This window comes from Uloborus diversus, chromosome 1 (assembly GCF_026930045.1).
Source record: "Uloborus diversus isolate 005 chromosome 1, Udiv.v.3.1, whole genome shotgun sequence".
Taxonomy (NCBI): Eukaryota; Metazoa; Arthropoda; class Arachnida; order Araneae; family Uloboridae; genus Uloborus; species Uloborus diversus.
In genome coordinates, this window is record NC_072731.1 from 170,411,566 (window position 1) to 170,434,606 (window position 23,041).

The 23,041-nt window shown below is 35.1% G+C and overlaps 1 protein-coding gene across 1 annotated transcript; it reads right to left on the minus strand.

Moving 5' to 3' along the window:
- Positions 1 to 1,402: 1,402 nt before the first annotated feature.
- On the minus strand, positions 1,403 to 22,501 carry LOC129233490 (transferrin-like). The gene is made up of 8 exons (XM_054867512.1): positions 22,387 to 22,501; positions 21,523 to 21,659; positions 18,655 to 18,828; positions 12,734 to 12,983; positions 8,934 to 9,049; positions 8,133 to 8,373; positions 2,233 to 2,482; positions 1,403 to 1,696 (listed from the first exon to the last, which is right to left on the minus strand). The coding sequence occupies exons 1-8, from the start codon at positions 22,425 to 22,427 to the stop codon at positions 1,445 to 1,447; spliced, it is 1,461 nt and encodes a 486-aa protein (XP_054723487.1). The 5' UTR covers positions 22,428 to 22,501; the 3' UTR covers positions 1,403 to 1,444.
- Between the last annotated feature and the right edge of the window lie 540 nt (positions 22,502 to 23,041).

A 23,041-nucleotide genomic window follows, 5' to 3' on the forward strand; every position in this document is an offset into this window, starting at 1 on the left:
GGTAGTAACCGGTATTTTTAAATTTAGAGCATTTTTCGATTTCGATTCCGAGTCACAACTGACTACAACTGTATTTATGTCTGCATACTAAGTGCCTTGCCTCCATTATTTTTTTATACCGATAGATGGCAGCACCATCACCAGATCGAACAGTTAATGAGAATTTAGAACTAGACCAGGAGCTAATAGCTACCTGGTGCTAGCACCTCGAGAGGTATCGTTTCACTTGGAGGACATTGAGACCACGAGCATATTTAACGTCGCCCAGTCCCCTTTAATGACGACGGTGGATCTTCGACCATCGAGGTTCGAACTCAGGACCTTCCGGCCCCGAATCCGACACTCTACCGATCGGGCTTCCACGGCCCAGAGCATTTTTAAATAGTAAATTTATTTACAACTAGCTGCGTTGCCCGACTTTCCCTGGTCTACATTGAAAATAAAAATTGTGTCAAGTGCCGGTACATTCAACAATTAGGCTTAAATAACAGAAAAAAAAAACATCATGCAAAATTTCCCTTCCAAACAATGACGACGGATATTAAAATACTTTTAAGAATTAAAATGAGAAAGGAAGAAAGAAAAGATGGAATTAGAAAGCGTAACCATGGAAACGAGAAATAAAATGGTTAACAATTTGAATGAAGCTGGGATTTTTTGAACATGATTTAAAACAGCTTGGAACTTTTTTTCCTTTGGAGATAGAAGCTCAGTTTTCCGACCGTAGCTTGAGTTAGATTTGGAGTAAAAAAAAGTCGCTCTTTCCAATGGTGTCAAAAACAAAACTGTTGTTCTACTCCCTCACTTTTATTGATATATTTAATGAAGAAAGCAGTGCCTCAATTTCTGCTAAGCCTAAAAATATTCGAGCTAAAAACACAATTAATTCCCACCGTAATTAAGTTAGACCATTGAAACAAATTGCGTAGAACGCAGAAAAATCTGCCCTTTCCAACGGTATATAATATTAATATGTGTAAAAAAACTTTTCACGCCCATATTCGGGCATTTATGTAAAAATTGGGACTAAACTGGAATAAAAAAAGAACTATTTATCGAATTTTTTCGAACCGGTCTGCAAACCTTTTCCCAACTTAAAGAAACAAGCTGCGAAAATTTCAGCGAAATCGGCCGGGTAGTTCTCGAGTTTTTCGCGTTTATACACACAGACGGTTTTTGGAGACTTCATTTTATACTATGTAAAGATAACCCTGGAAAGTCGAGAGATTGACTAAGGGGCCGCGAGGCAATTCAAATTCGTTCCAAAGAATGCCGTGAATCGGAAACGTTTGGGAGCCCCTGACATAAAATATATAGTAAATAATAAAAGTTTCATCAATTGTTGATACCGATTAAACACGTGAGTACGTAAAAATAATCTCAAAATATCACTAAACACTAGTTTATTTTAAGAAAATAGATCCATAATATGAGATAAAATACTTTAAGTGCATGCCCTAGGATCTACAGCCTTGGAAGCTTTTAAAAATCTTCTTTCCAGAACTTGATCGTAAGAAGCACCCAAAGGTGTGATCCTGAGTGCTGTTGCCATGTCCTTGAACAAGAGATTAGGTGGAGATCCTGGACGGAGCATTCGGTAAAGGTTGGACGTGTCTGAGAAGTAGTTCGAAGAATCTGCCATTAACTTGGCCAGAAGCAGTTTTCGAGTTTCGGACACCTTTCCACCGGTTACGACCTAGATTAAAATATGATGATTTATCTTTGGAGTATGATGCAAAGTAAATGTCAGTTAGCGACACAGAACATCAAATAAATGTTCGTAGTTTCCAAAAAAAAAAACAAAACAAAATCCTTTCCCTGTCCGCTGGGGGCTTGTAACTTAACTATGAACTCAAACCATTCAATGATTTCTGTTTTAAGCAGAAAAGAATAGAAACATTAAAAACCGCATTAGAAGAAACCCCGATCGAGGCGAGATCAACGTAGCCTTGGGAAAAGAAGGTCCTGTAGTCGAATTTGGTCCGATGTAAAATATCTTTCCTTCGGGCGGTAGGAGGGTTTTTGAAAAGAAACGTTTCAATTAATATATCCGCTAACTAAAGACGTAAAAAAAACGAAACCTTCAAAAATATAATGCTCGAAACAATTACGAATCTATCGATACCTGGTTCGATCGTCAATTCTCTGACGTTCAGAAAAAGTAAGACATACATGTAGATAGATCGGCTGATACAAAAATACACTCAGTTTCTAATGATATAAGATACTCACATATTGCGGTGGAACTTCCCCCAAGTTGCAGCGTCCGTAGTCTTGCACGGTTGCAGTGCTTCCACTGTCGCAAACAAGCTTGAAATCAGAAGGTACGAGGTCCTTGCTCCAAGGAGTCTGACTGCGTCTATGCGTGTAATAAGGAACTGTCGTGTGCTTAACGAAAGCTACATCACCATGGCCCTCAGCCAAACACCTAAAAGCACCTCCATTACCACTGAATCTCTCTTTTGAATACTCTCTGGAACACCTAATACGGAAATCAAACGTTTACTTATGATTAAAATTGTCGTTTAAGTTGAAAATACAATTTACTGCTGAAAGAGAAAGCTAAATATTCCAGAAGGAACGTATCTTTTAATAACACTGTCTGTTCGATGATCAGAACCTTTTGTGCAAGTTCTGAAAGATGAAGTTCTGTATTAAATTAAGAATGGATTCTGAAGTCAAGAGTAGATATGCACCTCCTCTTTTGATGATTTCACTTTCCTTTCTGTATTTCTTTATTTATTTGAAACAAATGCTATATAATGCTCTATTCAAAAAAAAAAAAAAAAAAAAAAACACACAATGGAAAGTAGGTGAGCATTCTGATAGCCTTGTCCAATCACAAGATGAAAGACAACTGTAGAACATATAAATCTAAATTTCAACTGAAAACAATATTCGGCGAAACTCTAGAGCATATAATTAATTCGTATGCTCTATTCACGCATAATTAGACTCTATTCTGGATATAACAGTAGTGTCACTTTTAAGTCAAAAATGTAACTAATAAATACAATCTATAACAAAAAAAATCGACGCACCAAGAGGGGTGGTCCGATTGAGACAAAAATTGGTGAATAGGAAGGCAATGTATATAATAGTAAATGGTTAAATTATCAGAACAATTGTATAATTTGATAATGCTTCCGGAGGGTATCCTGCGGTATTTCCTGCCGAATTCACTCCGGTTGTCAAACGAGTTTATCAACATTCCTGGCCAGATGCAATCGCCATCCCATCATATCCTAGACATGCTCGATTGGAGAGAGATGTGGCAATCTGGCAGGCCACGGAAGAGTTTGAAAAGCTTGCAGGCAGCTCATAGCAATACGTGCCGTACGTTATCTGGCATTGTCCTGCTCAAAATCAGCCGGGGATAATACAAAAGGAACGGCAGCAAAACAGGTCTTAGGCTGTCTTCGACGTACCGCTGCGCAGTAAGCGTACTTTTAATTACAACCAAAGGGGACCAGCTATCAAAGTAAAAGGCACCCCAGACCATATGGCCTTGTTGAGGGCCAGTGTGGCGTGCAAAGGGGAAACCAGGGTTCTCCCTCTGTCCTAGGTGTCTCCAAACATGTCCTCGATGATCGTCAAGACACCGTTGGAAGCGGAATTTGTCGCTAAAGACTGTACGTCCCCAGTCGGCATCATTCCAACCTGATTGAGCCATGCACCACTGTAATAAAGCTCGGCAGTGTGTAGGCGTCAGTGGCAGGTGGCGTAATGGTGCGCCATCCTTTTCCATAGAATACATAAAGCTGTCTTTAAGATTGTTCATTAAGTTGTAAAGTTTACAAAATCTCTGGTACGATATGGAGACGTCCACGTAATCCAAAAAAGCTCGGTCGACCGGACCCCGACAGTACGGGCAGGATTCGTTCTTGTTCGAGCACCATTTGTATAGACACCTCTCGTGCAATTTGTGTTCGCCCGTCAAACGAACAAAGTCCCGGCGTCCGTCCTCGTCCAGCGCGTCGAAGTAGATACCACATTTTTTCACGTCCTCTTTGAGCAACAATTCTTTACGCCACTCTTGAATTTTACGGTCAATGTCTCGGTATTCGATGGAATCGAACACGCATATTTGAAGATAATTCAACAAATACGTCAAAGTAAACAAACCGCGCGACGATCCCCGAGAAAACAAATTAAATTCAAGTATTTCGTGCGGAAAAAACCGAAATGATCTCTGCTCATGGTGGCGAGAATCGAACACGTAGAAGAAGGCATGGTGACCGAGCCAGCGAATGAATCTCCCGTCTCTCCGTTTCCTTCATTTATATCAGGGAGGTGGAATATATTATACTATATATGCCGAACCGATCGCGTGACCTAAAAAAAGGAGAAAGGAGGAAGGAAACGCGAACGCGCACTGACCTAATCTCGAGTGACGCTTGCGAAATTGTTTTTTTTTTTTTCGTCATTCACACACACGTTCCGAAATTGAATCATTCAACATTTTTTCGAACGTGCTAAACATGCAAGGTTTATGCCAATTTTACAATAAATGGGAATCATATTTGTATCAAATTGCAAAAAAAAAAATAAATAAATAAATAAATAAAAACAATTTGATCATTATGTTTTTTTTTTTTTGTTTCGATGTGTAAAACTAAACTGAACAAAATTTGAATCTCAGTGCCGTCCAATATTGGCTCGAAAAAACTTTTTTTTTTTAACAAAAAATTTTTTTATTACAACAATATACAAATTTACAGGTAATAAGATTCCACGATCATCCAATCGATTTCATCTTCGACTTGCTCGCTCTTTGGAACACTCTCGGCGCGAGCGTAGATTTCGCTGTCCCAATCATCTGTAAATTGTCATGATGGACAATGATTTTTGGGTTGAACATCTGATGGTTCATAGAGATGGAGAAAGCGCTGTAGCAACTGATTGGACAATAACTCTGTCATCACGAACTGTTGTGACCCTAGGGTGACCTCTACCACATGGGCGGATTTATGGGGGGTCAGAGGGGGGCAATGCCTCCCCCCCCCCCCAATTTTGGGAGGACTTTATGTAGTAACAACACATCTTCCAAAAATTAAAAAAAAAAATTATTTTTTCGTGTTTGAACAGTTTAGAAAAGCATGGGTGGATTTATAGGGGGGGGACAAAGTAGACAATGCTTCCCAGTTTTGGGAGGAGTTTATATAGTAGTAACAACTTATCTTCCAAAATCTTATAACAAAAAAAAATCATGATTTTTTCTTTTTTGAATAGGAAATTAAAGTATATTTTTTCTTTTAAACTTAAAATAGCCGTTTCTTAAAAAGTTTGAACAATACTGTACAAGTGTATAATCTACTACTCAATTTCAGAGGCTGGAAAGTACAAATTATTAATAGGTTCTAAAATCCCTGAAAAGAATTGGCGCAGTATAGCCTACAAGGGCTCTTGAACCAAAAACCCAATCTAACCAACCAAACCTTGAAAATAATTAGACAAGTCTTTGAAATTCCTAAGCAAAGTGTGCTTCAATTTTATTTCTTATCAAGTGTATAAATTAAGAATTGTTCAAATGGGTAGTATGTTACTCTCTTGATACCTATTCTCTAAATCTGTGCACCATTTCTTTTAAAGTATTAACTTGCATCACAAAGCACTTTTAAAGCGTAAAACTTAAAAAAAAAATTATTTGCCTATTATTTCCAATTAACCCTTATAAGACTTCAAAATGCAGAATTTTATATCCATTTTAGATAATTTCCTCAGGGGGAATAACCCCCGGGTCCCCTAAAACTGGAGATATTCTATATCCCACTTAAAAGGGAGCACTGCGTTACTCTCTTAATACCAACCCCCTCTCTTTTAAGGTCAATTTAAAAAGGACAGCATGATTACACACAGTAATGAAAACGACACATAAAAAAGTAAAGAATGGCCTTACGCATCACAGAAAACAGACAAAGACATGGGAGGGCGGAGGGCAATTAAAAATGTTTCTCCAAAAAAAATCCTGCCCCCCCCCCCCCCCCCCCCCCCCACGAACTCAGAGCTAAATCCGCCTATGCTCTACCATCCTGGCGCTGAACTCAGCCATTTTCCACCCATCCGTGGCGAACATCTTCGAATCGCCGCATCGCTTCGAATCAAATGACGAACGATTCACCGATTTGACCAACCAGCCTCTTTCAATCCAATGATACGACCTCTTTTAAACTCTGATTGTTGCTCGTAATGAGCACGAACCATGCGAAGAGGCATTTTTAAGTTGTTGAAAGGTAATCTGAATCGCAATCAAACCGAAAGTTTTAACAACTGCTGAAGAACTGCTCTTTATGTACATCTGCTGGATGCGCAGTTTCGCTGCGCTGGAGATCAAACTATTCATTCATTGGACAAAAAATTTTAATCATTTGCATATGTAGTCAAAACACTCATGCATACAAAATTTCAAAGCAATCGGATGATTGCTTCTTGGCAAGACTTTTTTTTTTTTTTTTTGTTATAGAATGTATATTTCCATAAAAAAAAAGAAAGTCTGTGTTTCTGACAATTCTAGTGCAAAACGCATCGTTTTATTGTAAATAGTTCAATAAGGTTTTGAAAAGTTTACTGGCTTATGGATCACCTTGTGCTTTCAGCACAACTGAGCTCCAATAAATGTCTCAACTTCAACTTTCTATTTACCGTATTACCCCGCATTATCCGGCATGCCGCAAAATCGGGGGTCACCAGATTGTCAATAACACTTGCCTGCTCCTTTCCGGCATGCCGGGAAAATCGAGGTTAGGGAAAAAATAATGCTATAAAAATATATGTTCAGCTTAAAAATGAATGTAAGTTCTATACATATCTTATCAGTATTAATAAACAGTTTATTTTTGTAAAACTATTTACTTATAATGTTATTTGTTACTTTGACAGGAAAAATATTCAGTAAATTACCGCCCATTAGCCAAGACTAAAGCAGAAATACATGAAATACACCGCCAGCTCAGTCATTTCAAGCCGAGGACTGCAGTTTCGTGCTTATTAGCACACATCAGCCCGGCATAGGAAAGTGACTTTTCTCCGCACACACCCCACCACTTAGCTGTGAGCCTTAGGTTTCACCGCCCGGGGGGTCCGCGTAGCGGGCCCCCCGCACGGCTGGGTGCGACGGTCGAGCATAGGAAAGTGACTGAGCTGGAGTAGGAAAACCTCTTAAGGAAGCCAAGAGTGCCAAACAAACTGGTAGCTAATATAATTAGCACAGATCAGAAGAGTGACCGAAGCAAAGGTTCGGTTCAACTCGAAGATTGAAGGCAAGGCATGGTATATTCAGTAAATTACCGCCCGTTAGCCAGGGCTAAAGCAGAAATACATGAAATACACCGCCAGCTCAGTCATTTCCTATGCCGGGCTGATGAGTGCTAATAAGCACGAAACTGCAGTCCTCGGCTGGAAATGACTGAGCTGGCGGTGTATTTCTAGAAAAATATTGTTTAATAACGAATAATTATTTTAAAAAAATAAATTAAAACTAAGTAAGAAAACATTTAAGCAGTAAGTTAACACCACTAAACCAGTGCTAAAGAATTTACCATAACTATTCATTAAATAAAAATTAAACTTATTTTTCTAAAAGGAACCTAAAATAATTTATTTTAAAAAATTAAGAATAAATTGCAGTAACGATGAGTGCTTATGAATTGATTATTTTATTGGCATATGATTAAATCCATTAATAATGGCCTACCATAAATAACAAGCACATATTATATATGCAATACACATTTGTTTTGAAAAAAGGTTACTTTGGGGATTTATTTATTTTTTTTTTCCTTACAGTGGTTTGCTTTCTGATAGGAACTGAACGGGGAAATTTACCTTTGTTTTTTTGCAAATCAAACCTCGAATTATTCGGCATGCCAGAAAATTCGAATTTCCCGGCATGCTGGTCAATCTCGCTTTTTTCCGGCATGCCGGATAATGCGGGGTAATACGGTAAAAAAAATAGCTTGATTACGGACAGATGGCGGATGAACTGGAAGCAGAAGCAGGCAACTTCACTTCATAATAGGTAGGATCAGCAAGATCGTACCAGCAGAGAACGTGATATTGGTTTTACTGCTAGGTCCGCTTCCGCTTCCAGTTCATCCGCCATCTCTCCGTGGTCAAACTATAACAGTTCGTACCTGTGAAGCCTCTTTTCATTTCCAATGCAGTGTTTGCAAAGAAGCCCACTGTTTGATCTTCCTGGGTTGTATTTCGGGTCGTTAGCACCGGGGACACAGCTACCACCTGAGAAAAATTCTGCTACAGCAACAGTTCGGTTGCAGCCGTTTTTAGAGGGCAGTAGATTTTGTGAAAGTAGAACTCCAATAGGCAAGATCCAGCCGGCTGTTCGGCCCATTCCAGTATGACAGGAACGCATTCCTATAAATTAAATACATCAATATTGCGCGGGTTTGCAAAAAAATCAAAATGCTAGTGATAAAATGTGAAAAAGAATCAGTAAAATTACATTCATGTAGCATAAATATTTTTTCTTAGCCATTTTTATGCTCATATTTTCTTGGGGAGGGCGGCGGACATTATTCCTCTAAAATATAAACGCTGAAAATCTAAACATAAAATATCCGTACAAATTACTAAATGAAGATGTCTATGGGTGTGAGATTTACACCACAAAATAGAAATAAAAGGCAATCTGTTATTAAAAACCAATGCATAAAGGATAGAATTAATTTTAAAGAGGTTGCAGTCTCAAACCAGAATAAAGTTTGCACGTTGTTCAAATTTTAGTTATTTTCGGTAGCAGTTGGATTATTTTCTAGTATTTTTTATTTTCTTGATGCTATGTAAGTTGTGTTCCACAAAACGTGTTTAATGTAATAAAAAATCCATGAACTGATTTTGACAAATTTAAGATATTTTACGCATTCTTCATACAAATTTTTTTTAATGAGATTAATTTCTGTGCTTAATTTTTTTACCTCTTAAATCTTGTAGGTTCTTAACAGCAGAAGTAGACCGCACAACAGCAACAGCATAAAACGCTGCGTCGGTACCGCTATAATCTTCCCTAGCAACGGGCTGCAGGTCAAAATATCTGTGAGAATAATTAAGTATCACAAAGTTATACAGGATGTTACGTTTTAACCTGCAAGACCTTTATTTTCGCAACCGTTAGTCCTAGATGTATACTTCCAATTGCAAAAATAATCAAAATCAGACGCAGTGTTAAGATATTGAAAGTTTGAAGTGAAAATAAAAATGAGTCGAATAATACAAAATTTAACTTTTTATACGGGCCCCAGGTACCCTAACTTATGTGTAGGGAAATAATCTCCATTGAAAAATAATTCTAAAACAAAAAGATTGAAATTAGTATGAGCAATATTCACCGAGATATGAAACGCAGTGTTTTTTGACTTACACCACTTTTCACTCGCCGTCAATAACACCTTTTGGGGGAAAATATAGAGGTTAAAAAGTGTTTAATGTTGTATGTGTGCAGGGTGTGATTTTTCAAATTATTCGAGGTTTTGTCGTGTGTTTTTGTGTATCACGTCATAACATTTGCATTTATTTTTGAATAGCAATGAAAAGGATAAATACCTTCTTTTTCTTACTTTGACGACCTGTCATTCTTCGGAAAGAGATATAAGTTCTAATCTCGTCTTCTGTATGGTCCCTTAAAACTTTAAACTGGAATATCTCCTTGAGTTATTCCTTGCTCACACAAATATCAAGTTTTTTGTATCAATAATAGTTTTCAATGGAGATTATTTCTCTGAATATTAGTTAGGGGACCTAGAGCCCGTATAAAAAGTTAAATTTTGTATTTTTGGATTCATTTTTATTTTTGCATCAAATTTTCAATGTCCTAACTCTGCATCTGATTTTAAACCTTTTTTGCAATTGGAAGTATACATCTATTACTAACACTTGCGAAAATAAAGGTCTTGTAGGTTAAAACGGAACACAGTGTATAGCCAGAGCCCGTAAGCGCCAGACCTACGTCATAGTATAAAGCCCCAAAATTTTTCTACGTTAGCACATCACATCAGGTAAGAAGGTTTCGCTATTATTTAAGATGAGTCATTAAACGAGTAGCAAAAGCTGCGTCCGGTTTAGGCAGGAAACGGGTAACAAAAGTTGCGTCCGGCTTGGGCAGGAAACGGGTAGCAAAAGTTGCTTCCAGCTAAGTCAGGAAACGGGTAGCAAAAGTTGCGTCAAAAACTGAGTCATTCCATGCCAAGTGACCTCGTCGGCTCCACCCATCCGTCTCTGATTTGACGAAATTTTATAGTGATGCAGACATGCCTTTGAAACTCAACTAAGCAAATTTTCAGCTTCTGAGACCTGAGGATCTATAAGAACGATAAAAGCAAAAAAGGGCTCCAAAATGTCGAACGATCTTTGTGAAACGGTTTGCCGTGTTTAGCACGGTTCCCCCATTGGAGGCCACTTTCTTCTTTTTTTTTTTCTTTTTTCTTTTTTTTTGGATGTATCTTAGATCCTCGTGATTTGTGTCTTGGAAGCTGAAAAGGTGCTTAGGTTAGTTTAAAAGGCATGCCTACACCTCTCTAAAACGTCCTCCGGAGATCGTTGAATGGGGACCACCAGGTCACGTGACATGAAATGAATCTATGATGTTTAGCTTTTGCAGCAATTTTACGCAACTTTGCAGCTATTTCCTGCCAAAGCCAGCATGACTCAGCTTAAATAATAGCGAATCTTTCTTATCTGTTGTGATGTCCTTACACAAACAAATTTTGGGCCTTTATACTATGACGTAGGTCTGGTACTCATGGGCTCTTGGATTAATAAGCATCATGTTTCTTAATGAGAGCACATCATTTGAAAATTATTATTTGCATGAAATGGATGAATACAAGACGTAAAGTCATATTCATTAAACGATTCGACCCTCGGTCAGACAGTCAAACCGCTGATGGAAGCTTTCTTTAACCAAATGGAAGGGAAGACTCAATAGGGCGGTTCGAGCGTCTGATGGAGGGTCAAACAATCTGACATTCGTAACCTGAACCAGTGAAAACATTGTTTCATCGATATTAATCTATTATATTGGAAGCTAGAGAATTTGAAGCTCTTTGCAAATTTTTCTAAACCTTCACGTTTCTTTTTTTTTTTTTTTTTTGTCTAATTTTTCCGGGATAGTTGCAAATAATAAATTAACAAAATTAAACATAAAAGATTTGAAAATATGGAAATAATAAAATATATTTAATAATAAAAAGTTAATTTTAACCTGGTAAAAAATTGTAAGATTTCAAAAAATGATAATAATTTCTTTATTGTTTTCGAACCTTCACAAGCCCTAAGCTGTCGTATTTCCAAAGTGTTTCAAGATATTTTGAGGTACAAAAACTCAGAAAAACGTATTCAGAGAGTACATTTCACGCGAAACATTCGACTGTAACAATTGAGTATCAGCAGATATTTAGGCTATCTCTTAGTAACCAGTATCAACAGATAAAACCGGTATCAGCAGATAAGGCGCATCTGCTAAGAGGGGGATGTGGTGGAGAAAAGTATCAGCAGATAAGTATGCTATTAAATGCACTCTTTGGATGTGCATAAATGTTATTGAAAACAGTTCAAATAGCGATTCATTAAAGTTAATGTCAATTAACTATCTAATTTCAAAGATTAATTATCTAAAACATATTCGCTTTGTATTATTCTAAAAAAATTTATTTATAGTGGGTAATGTTGACGGAGGTAAAGTAAGACACTTGGGTTGTGGCTTAAAATATGGCGTACAGTAAACTCCCGATTATCCTCGAAATTAGGTGGCACAAGTGCCACGGATAATAAAAATTGCGGACAAAGCGCAAAAAAGGATAAAATGAGGGGCAAATAAGGAAAAAGTTATCCTTCTTCAAAAATTTAGCTGTATTGATGCACAATACTTTCTTAAAACACTGAAAATGTTTCGTACCTTTGCACAACAGAATGTAACATCGATAAGGAACAAGTGAAAGGAAGAAAGCACAAAAAATAAATCTTTTCTTTACTAATAATAAAGCTGAAAGTCTGGGTGTCTGAATCTCTGGATCTCTGTCACGCACATAGCGCCTCTACCGTTCGGCCGATTTTCATGAAATTTGTCACAAAATTCGTTCGTAGCATAGCGGTGAACACCTAGAAGCGATTTTTCAGAAATTCGATTTTGTTCTTTTTCTATTCCAATTTTAAGAACATTTTACCGAGCGAATCATCATAACATGGAAGATTAAATTTTCATAACATGAACGAGTAAATTATCATAACGTGGGCCCATAACATGGGCAGGAAAATTAACAAAGCAAATTGACGAGAACTTCATCATCCATTAATTATACAGGCGAACCAAATGACCTTTTAATTTTCTACTATGGGCAAAGCCTTGCGAGTACCACTAGTTAATTAATAAAACAAAAGCTGAGTTTAAATTTACTTTTTCGACGAAAAAAAGCCATTGGTATTTGCTTTTTACTGTTGAAGTACATAATTCCCGATCGTTGGTTGACTCGCGGATAATCCGGTCGCGAATAATCGAGAGTTCACTGTACCTTCTAAGTTTTTAGTGCTTAAAACTACAAGAGAAATTCCATCTGTCCTAATCTACTCTATATCCCACTTCCCTCTCACCTCTTCTCTACTATGCTCAGTTGCTAATTGTTTATCGTTAAATGATTAGACACTTTCAACAGCAGTTACAGACATTGAGCATCTACATCCATTTGGAAACATTGAAAAAATATGCGTAACGAGAGTTGCATACCTGCCACCCCTGTACACATCCCCACCTTCCAAGACTACCAACTGTGCATGCCCGTCTTTTGCTCTCTGCATACAAGCTTCTTTCGACGGTGATTTGATGCACTTGATGCTAGGCCACATTCCTCGGGTATCTGCAGATCTTGAGAAATCTTCGCATTTCGACATTTCTTTGTCGGACGTAACGCAAAAACCAGCGTCATAATTACCAACACATCCCATTCGAGGTTTGCGAATGGTGTGAATGAAGTCACCTACAAAATAACAATAATAATCCTCATATACATGGTAATAGATAAAATAACTGATTGAGTACTAACGCTCTGACGACACCAAAAATGAATCTCTTGCCATCGACGCATCAGCTTAAGATTAGCCATTTTGGATCGGAGCGCATATTTGAGTGGTTGTCTTTTCTGGCCAGTTATCGCGTTTGGTAATTGTTCACTGTAAGCAATTAATGGCGGCACGTGAATTGTTAGCAAATTTGGCGAAATCCGAAACTTTGCTGTGGTAGCCCTAGTAGCGCAACAATGAAAATTCCGATCCAAAATGGCTAAGCTTAAGCTGATGCGTCGGCCAATCTATATAGCGGCTCTAGCCATATCATGTGAGATGGCGTTATTTCATTGTTGAAGCACCAAAAATTCAGAAAGGTATTTATAATTTGATAATATTTTTTGGCAGCAAGGAAATGCCTTATTTTGAAAACGCAGAAGTGGATCCGGTAACTTAACTGTTTCACTGCTAAGATGGTAACTTTAGGAGAAGGAAGAAACTAAAAAGAGGTCAACAATTAACGCTATATACTGGATTTTAGTGTTAATCCACGGTAGTTATGGTTACAATTTCAACTATCAAAATAGAACTAAAATAACACTCAAATGTAGAAGCAATTTGCATCCGTCATGCCACGATTTTCTAGTGTAGTAATAATAGCAATAAATTATCTTAAATTTTAGTAATGCCTTGTTAATGAAATTACAATAGGGGAATGTGGGAAATGGGAAATAGTGGGAGAAAGTGAAGTAGGGAAATATTTGCTGTGCCTTTAGCGCCACCTATCTGGTAAAATTTTAACCATGTAGGGCCATATGTCGTCTACGCCAGTCAGGCAAAATTTCTGCTGAAGATCAAAGCATATTATAATACAAGCAATTTTCATAAATTGATTCTCATATTATTATATTTTGCAGTAAACCAAAAATTATTTTGGGTCTTAAAAGTGATTAAGTTCTTGTTTTTAGCATTTTAAATATTTCTTGAAACCACGGAGTAAGTAAGAAGGAGAGAAATGTCCTACGGGTTTGCTAGTGTAAAAGTGGCAACGCTTGTTCACTTTTTCCAGAGAGCGCTGTCGGCGAGCCGATCCCGACAATCGCAGAAGATCAATGTAAATGACGCTAAGTTTCTCATTTTTTTAGAGGCAGCTATTAAAGCAAAAAAAGAAAAAAAAAAAACTACTGGAAATTGGTTGTAATAAGGGGCCAATATAGTGGACGATGTACGGCTTTCGTCCACAGGAAGTTCGCACAGTATTTTGATGAAAAAATTTATTTTATTTTTCATCACCAACTTGCCGAATTCGTCCGCTATTAATATTGCGCTGTGCGATGTTTTATTTATTACGAGTTGGAATTTTTCTATTCCTGTAAATAATTGACGAAATGAGAATGTATTACAATTATTTACGTAAATACTTTTTTTTAATTAGTTGTAAATTTCGTGACATGTTTCGAGAACTAATTAAAGCGAAATAATTTTTTGCTCTCACGACCTTTAACAGATAAAAATAAATGTTAATGTTCTATTTACTTAACTTCAAGCTGATATTGATTATAATAATTTTATTCATGTAATTACTCACTCTGCTTAGACATAATTGTTATCATTGTTTTTTTTTATTATTATTGCATTTTTTTCTACAACCAAATCGAAAAAAAATCGGGAAACCTTTTTCATTTAAAAAACACATGTACAATAAGAGTAAATTGTAATTTACGAAAACTTGATTAATTTCAACAGAAAATTTATCTCAAAAAAGCGTTCCAAGGTATAATTTTTTGAATGAATAAGGCTTCTCGATTTTTTCCCCATTCGATTGTCGAAAAAAATGCAATAATAAAAAAAATGATAGCAGTTCTGTTTAAGCAGTGAGTAAATACAGTCGGATCCCGCTACAACGCGATCCGACTTGCGCGAAATGGCTATAACGCGAGCTTTTCATGAGTTATGAATTTTTTATTGCTGACGCAAATTACTCGCTTGCAATATGAATTTTTTAGGAAAGGAGTAGCAGAGCATTAGAATGGGCTTTGTTGACACTAAATATTGGTGTCGTGAATAGACTTTCATCTCTTTAGCATCACTGACAGCGGAAGTTCACACATTGTATTAGTCTAAACAACGCTTTGCTTTAGTTTATACAAATTACCGCTCCGATTCTTAACGGTTTTGTTTTTCCTTCTTATGAGCGTTGATAAAACAGAATGGTTTCCAAACAAGGACTTTCATCTCAAGCGAGCAAAAGTGGGAAGAAAAACAGTTTCTGACAATGCAAAAAAAGGTAAAGATTCTCGATGCTTAAACAATTATAAAGTGCCTCGAAGGTAGCACGACAATTAGGTATGAGTTAATCTTCGATACGTACAATTAAAGTTCAAGAAAAGGAAATTCGCAAAAGTTCAGAACTTAGTTTTAATAATGAAGTTCGCGGAGTAGTGTCTGAGAAAAATATAAACATCATGAAAAAGGAAGCCAGGCCAGAAATAGTAGTGTTCCCACACTGCATATAAACTTCATAAATTTTAAAATAATGAAAATTACGATATCTAGTGTTCAGTGCTATCATAATGCAGTAATGTTCTTTCTGTTAGTACCCTACTGTTAAAGATTGTTTCGTTTTAATTAGTTCTCGAAACATGTCACGAAATTTACAACTAATTAAAAAAAAGTATTTACGTAATTAATTCTACTATACTCTCATTTCGTCAATTATTTACAGGAATAGAAACATTCCAACTCGTAAAAAATAAAACATCGTACAGCGCAATATTAATAGCAGACGAATTCGGCAAGTTGGTGATGAAAAATAAAATGAATTTTTAAATCAAAATACTGTGCAAACTTCTGTGGACGAAAGCCGTACATCCTCCATTACATCGACCCCTTATTACAACCAATTTCCAGCAGTTTTTTTTCCTTTTTTTGCTTTAGTAGCTGCCTCTAAAAAAAAAAAAAAAAAAAAAAAGAAGAGAAACTTAACATCATTTACACTGATTTGCTGCGATTGTCGGGAGTAGAGTTCCTGGGAGCGGCTCGCCGACAGCGCCCTCTAAAAAAGTCTACCTCCCTGCTTGAAACCGACTAAGATCCGGTGCAGTATTTATTTAATATTACGTTTATTTTTTATTTTAAATATTTTGTACGATTAGTCAAGTGCATGCGGGGGCAAAGGGAAAGACTTCATTTTGTTTACTTATTCAGTTATTTATTAAAGCACTTTCGAATTCTTTCGTTATTCAATCTATTTAAATATTATCCCTTCATTTGAAAATTCACCTATTGACCCATTTACTTATTTTCTTATTTATTTGCTACTTTCATTTATTTTTTCTCGTGTATTGATTAATTATTTTATTCATTTATCCGTTACTTCACACACACATCATCTGTTCATTCCCTTATTATTTCTCTTATTTCCTCATTTATTTGATAAAAAAATATTTTTAGTTATTAGACAGAAACCATTTTTTTGGAAGATATATTATTTTTCACTTTTCCCCGGGAAAAAAAGAAGTGAAAAATGTCACCCTTTTTTTTTTTTTTTTTTTTTGTAAGTGGGTGATTTTCAGATGCATTGACACATTAGGTTCGACACATTTTGAAAATTATTATTGCTCTAAGCCTTAAAACTTCCCTAGGTATAAATGACTTACACTTTATAAGTTTCTAACCAGGTGGTTATTTATGAGTTAAATATGTTTTTATTTTAGAAACTTGGCAAGTCTCAGTTTTTCTCATAAGTGTTAAATTTGTAAAACATTCTGTAATTTCTTTGCTAAAAATGAATAATCTAACAAATCCTGGTTAAACTATCTTAAATGCTCAGTAATAAGACAAAATGGTCTAAATATTTGTTTATGATATTTTAAGTATTTGGATAGCTGTTTTTCTCATGAGTGTTACTTTGTTTCCTAAATAAAAGTAAAATTTACGATAAAAACATATTAAATTTAACATTAAATGTTTTTATTGCAATTACCATGAATAGCTGAAAATTTTCAATATTGAAACCAATTTTTAAAGCTTAAAGAAAAAGCTTATTGATACAAATGCTGAATTTTAGATATAGTAACACCCATGAGAAATGGACTCAAAAAATAGTTTGTTGTAGAGTTTTGACTGTAGTTCCTCTTAAATATGTTGTTTTTTGAATATCTTTTCTTAAGAATTAAAGTTTATTCTAAACAACACACATGAATCTCATTTGTGCAAACATTGGCTTTTTGTATGTGCTCACTCCTCAATTTTTAATAAATGTGAATTTTATTATATAATTATGAAAAAATATATCTCTTTGATAAAGGTATGATTTAAAGATAACGCACTTTCTATAACTTGGGATCTACTCTTTATTTGGGTCTCTTTTATCATCAGTGTTACTCCCTTCTCATGATTGTTACCTGTTCCAAGTTACCGTCATGAGCGGTAGTTTTTATGAGATTTATAGAAAAATTCTTCGCTGGAATAAATTCCTTCGTTGTTTTTTAAAATTTAATTATATCTCTCGTTTCCTTAGCAAAAAATACATTACTGCCTAATTGTATATTTCTATACTTAAAACAATATTACAAAATAAATGGGTAACACTCATGAGAGGTGATAAAAATGCTCTTCAGATTAAACTGTACATTTCAATATGCAACATATAACGAATAAATATATCCATCTTTAGACGTACACATTCTAAGAAGAAACAAATAAAGCTGCCCTAACACTGTTGCTAACAAAAGAAATATTTTGCACATAAAGAATATTTAATTCCCTGCTGGAACACTCAAACCTTCGAAAACCTACCCGCTTTGTGCCACCCTCCCCAACATAACACGCGATCAACAGCGTGGGGTATTTTGTAGAACCCAGCAACAAGGAAATGATACACCACAAATGCAGGCGCGAGTGATCTCTCAACCTTTTAGCTTGACTTTTCATTCAAACAAAATTTTTCTCCACCTTTTCTCTAGATACCGCATTAGTAAAACTTAGATCACCCGAAAAACACACAAAAAGAAAAAAAAAGAGACTTTCATCAATCATTAAAATTTAAAAATATATACTATTATTATATATACTAGCTGCATCGCCCGGCTTTGTACGGTTTATCTCGAAAATAAATGATATGACACGTGAAGCGTGTTCAACAATCACGCTTGAACAAAGAAAAATCTGTAAAATTTCCCGACAGATTGCGGAAAAATAACCAAAAAAGAAACGTTTAAAATCCCCCGATTACAGGCAAAGCCTCAAAACAATTTGCCAGAATTTTATTTGTTCATATTCGTGAACAAAAATGGCAACAGATCTTTCTTCTCAATGATTTTCAACACGTTATAAATTTTAATAGAAGCATTGTTCATCAATGACCCGGAAAGTGGAGATGAAGACTAAATAATAATTTGAGTGGAGGAAAACCTTCGAAAAATAAGAGTTTTATGTCGAAATCTAAGCATTATAACAAAAAGTTATTAATTGATATCTCCACTAATTATAATCGGAGGACTATGTTAAATAGCCATGCACAGGGACGGAAAAATTACGAATCTATCAATACCTGGGTCGATGGTCAGTTCACTGGCGAGAGGTTCTCTTGTGAAAGAAACAGCAAGACTTAGCTTAAATTACATCAAAATTTAACTATGATACCTAAATAGGTGATGTAAGTGCTCCGTTTGTTTGGTGTTCTTTCCAATCCACTTGCGTTTATGTACGATAAAAACGTATTGTAGTACCAAACTGGTCTTTTCATTGAAGGTTTGCTGTATCGATTTTGCATATCCAGAAAAACTTTCACCAGTCTTTCCCGCTGTTTAGGAGTCACTGAAAAATATATAAGACCGTGAGCGAAATTTTTACTAATTCTTACTTTAAAAAAAACACTGATTTCATTCACTAATTTTTCACCTCGTTCAGTTTTAAATAGTTATGTATAAAGCTTGTTCATATATTTTGAAGATGACAAAAACCCTTTACTATTTGGAAAAGGAAGAACCAGCTATCGAAGAACACTTCCACAGCAAACTATACTAGTTGCATTCAACTATTTATTATGGCTTAATATATCTAGAATCAATATGGTTTAGCAAACTTTTTTTTTTCTGTTATGTAAAAGCATGGAAATGAACTGATTGAAAGGAGGAAATCATAGCTCTAACATCGTGTCACCGTTTAACCAGAGAGGTCTCTGTTTTCGCAATCGTTAGTCGTAGATGCATGCTTCCAATTGCAAAAATGGTCGAAATGAGATACAGAGTTAACCCTTACAGACGCAGGTCATTAAAATTTTTGAAATGTAATTTAAAAAAAAATACAATGGATGGGATAAATTGGATATCTTGACACAGATTTTACCGTCAAATTTTTTTTTTTAACTTACCCCCTTCAGCTGGGGGGGGGAGGTGTCCCCATTTGTGACCACCGCCACTTTAGAGCAATTTTTTTAAGTAGTTATTTTTACCACGTAGTTCAGTTGGAGTAATTGCAAACATTTTAAGTTTTTAAAAAATTTTATGAACTATTTTGGCAATTTTTCCCATTAAGAATGTTTAGAACACAAAATCCAATGTATTTACTGTAAAAATTCTAGACTAAAGGTAAAAAAAATTCAAGGAAGTTCACACAGATTATCAAAAATAATTTAAATAAACAACTTAAAATGTTAAAAAAAATTTTTGCATATTGTTCTTGCTTTATGTGCCCTCTTTTTGTGCTATAAAATATTATATGAAAAAAAATGCGACTGTATAATACCATTTACAGAAAAAAATCAAAGCTGAGAATATAAAAAATAAACAACTGTCTGGCAAGAAAAGCAAATCTCAGATGTGTTCAGTAATGGATGCTTCAAACTCAGCTGTTCTGTGTCAAGGTTCCCCTTCTCTGAAATGTATCAAGTTACAACTTTCATCCACTGCAGTGAGATCAAAGCTCTATCTAGAAGCGCGGTGTTTACACTTGGAAAGAAACTTTCTGCATTCTAAAATGAACTCGAATGTTTTGCAAAACTATGATTGAATACCTCAAGAATGCTTGAGAGAAAATAGCTGACTAATCTAGTTCATGGTGTGAATTTTAAAATCTCGGAAAAATGATTGGATTTCAGCTTGAAAATTGAGATATTTTGAACAAGAAAAAAAGCCAACAAAAAAAAAAAAAAAAAAAAAGAGTCATATTTAATAGTGCTGCCATCTATGTGTATTAAGAGAAATAGAACCTATATATACAGCGATTATTGGGTTTTAAAGAAAAAAAGTTTTTTTTAGAGAAATTTTAAAATTGGATTCCTTATTTTTTGTGACCACCGCACCCGAAAGGGTTAAGATAGTCAAACTTAGAAGCGAAAAAAGAATCTTGTGTCAAAATACGAAATCTAACTTTTTACATGGTATCCTATGCCCCTCCACCCCATTCATATTTAGAGAAATCATAACCAAACAATTCGAACATTAACAATTTTTTTCAATACGATCAATATTCGCTGAGATGTACAATGCATCGTTTTGCAACTTTTGCACTACTGTACATTCGTGGTTTTCAGGAGCCATATAACGATTTTATAAATTTTTTTTTTTTTTTTCCCCCATCAAATTGTAGCAGCTTTTGTAATGTGTTTTTACGCACCGTAAGAAACATTTTCTTATTTTTCAACCGCAATAAATATATACCCTGTCTTTTGCTTCAAAAATTACTGTAATCGGTATTCTTCTGGTAAATCGATATGTTCCAATCTCATTTTCGATACGATCCCTTAAAATTTTGAGCTTGAATATTTCCGTAAACATTGGTTGTAGGTTTTTTTTTTTTTTAATGCTTGTGGTTTTCCTAAATTTGAAGAAGGGACATAGGGATTATATAAAAATTTAAGATTCAGTACTTTTCCACTAAATTTCTTTTTCGTTTCAAACTTTCAATATCTTTACTCTGCATCTCATTTTGACCATTTTTTTCAGAGTTGGAAGTATGTACATAAGACTAACGGTTGAGAAAATAGAGGTCTTGTAGGTTAAACGGAGAGACGCTGCATGCATTCCATTTTAACAACTTATAGAATCAAGTCCGTCATTTTTGCGTTGAAAAACAGATTTTAATATCAATAGCATCGACACACGTTTTAGGAAACGTCCAGCGTCCACAAATGATGTTGCTTTGAAGGACAGTGGGGTTCGTGAAATTGTTAAATTTTCTGAAAAGGGGAGGGTGGAGGTAACAAACATTATGATTTCACATAATTTTAAATAAAAATATGCGATTGAAAAATAGCAAGACACGGGACAAGCAGAGGGGAGGGGGGAGGTAAGGTAAGGTATGACAACAAACAGGGGTCCCAATTTAGTGAAAAACGGGTAACATTATTCATGGGAAGCCCCTTACGTTATACATTCAAAACTTTGCTCTCTGCGCATACTAAGGATAAAATAACCCTTTCGTTTTAAAAAGAAGTAAATTCGCTGTGCATAATTTCATTTAAAGAAATGTAAAAACCAGAGAATATCACTAAAAACGATGCATACTCACCTTGTCTAGAAAGATACGCATTTGTAGGTCTTTCACCCCATACACAAGGTTCAGGATCGTTGACACTTTGTCTACCTCCATCAAAACACAGGATGTCTGCCTTTTTTGCAAATTCTGGATTGGCTCTTACATAGTTACTAGTAGAAAAATACATTTTTTTAAATAATTTATTTTAATAACAGATTAAAACAATCACTTAACTTTTTCCTAATGCAGTTTTAAGCTTCACTTGCATTTATTTAAAATAGCGATGCAGTTATTACAATACTTTTTCTTCTTCTAAATTGCAAATCAATGAACATATGTAACTAACGAAGTCATACTATTTTCTAATGAAAAAGTAAGTAATATTGGGTGGATTCCAGCGGTAAAAGAAGGTCAGTTTTACAAAAAAAAAAAAAAAAATAGATACATTTCTGTCTGTGAGCATATTAAAATACATATTTTTCCAAAAACTGATGAAAATAACATTTTAAAAATCAAATTTAAAAAATGGTAACGGAAGGACATTTTTGCGACATGATTTTCACGCCATTATGCTCTCCCCAAAAGTTCAGCCAGACTATAAAAGGGAAAATTCTATTAAAAAAATTAGACCACATACGGGAGTGTTCAATCATTACAATTTCACCTTTAGTTTCAAAAAATAATTATTTTAAGGATATGAATTATGTATCTGTTTAGTGTAACGGAAGGACAAGAAGTCCAAAACAATTAAACTTGGTTAATTTCAACTTATAAGCATTAATTCAGCTAATACAGCAGTCTGAAACAATGATATCTAATGCCTGAGCCAACTGTTACAATTCTGAATTCTTTAAATACTCAATAATTTTATCAGAATCCATAGAATATTTATCTTACTTCTCAGCAAACACGAAGATCATTCCCACATTTTTATGCATTTTCAAACAAGATACTTCTCTATTTCTTCATCTTCTATATGAAGTACCTGTGCAACATTGCTCTTTGATCATTTCTTTCCCTTACATCCAATAAACAAAACTTGTCCAAACGTTAATGAATCCTTTGCCATATTCTTGTGATTTGGTGCTTTTGGTTCAGCTGTATCTTCATTTTCAACATTATTTATTGACTTTCAAAGTCAGTCTGCTGACTTTGAAGTGAAATCTCCTTCAATTTGTTGAAGTATTTACTCTATTCAATAACATAACTTGTTACAGGATTCAAATAGCTCATATTTTGTGTGTCAGGATGAGAATTGGATATTTTTGGAATTTTTTTCTCCAACTTTTTGAAAGTTGATCTATGAATTTACTGATCTCTTCGCAGTACGTTTAACGGTTAAATCAATGCTCTCAACGATCCTTTCCTGTGAATTGGGGCAACAAATCTGAAAGCAGTTTCAATATTGTATTGTTCCAATATAAATTTGAAGTTTTTTAACAAATGCTTCTGCTTGAATTGGCTTGTTATATCACAAACATGTCATACCAAAATGATTTTCATATGCTTAGGAACTTTTAAGTGTAGTTTTCATGATTTTCCTCACATACAA

What these genes read in the sequence shown, in the direction of transcription:
- LOC129233490 (XM_054867512.1), bottom strand. Translation starts at nt 22,427, where the DNA reads ATGCATAAAAATGTGGGAATGATCTTCGTGTTTGCTGAGAA. An exon ending in GATGTGTACAGGGGTGGCAG is followed by an intron (nt 9,050 to 12,733) that starts GTATGCAACTCT and finishes TTATTCTCACAG; the next exon opens with ATATTTTGACCTGCAGCCCG. An exon ending in GAACCTACAAGATTTAAGAG is followed by an intron (nt 8,374 to 8,933) that starts GTAAAAAAATTA and finishes TTTAATTTATAG; the next exon opens with GAATGCGTTCCTGTCATACT.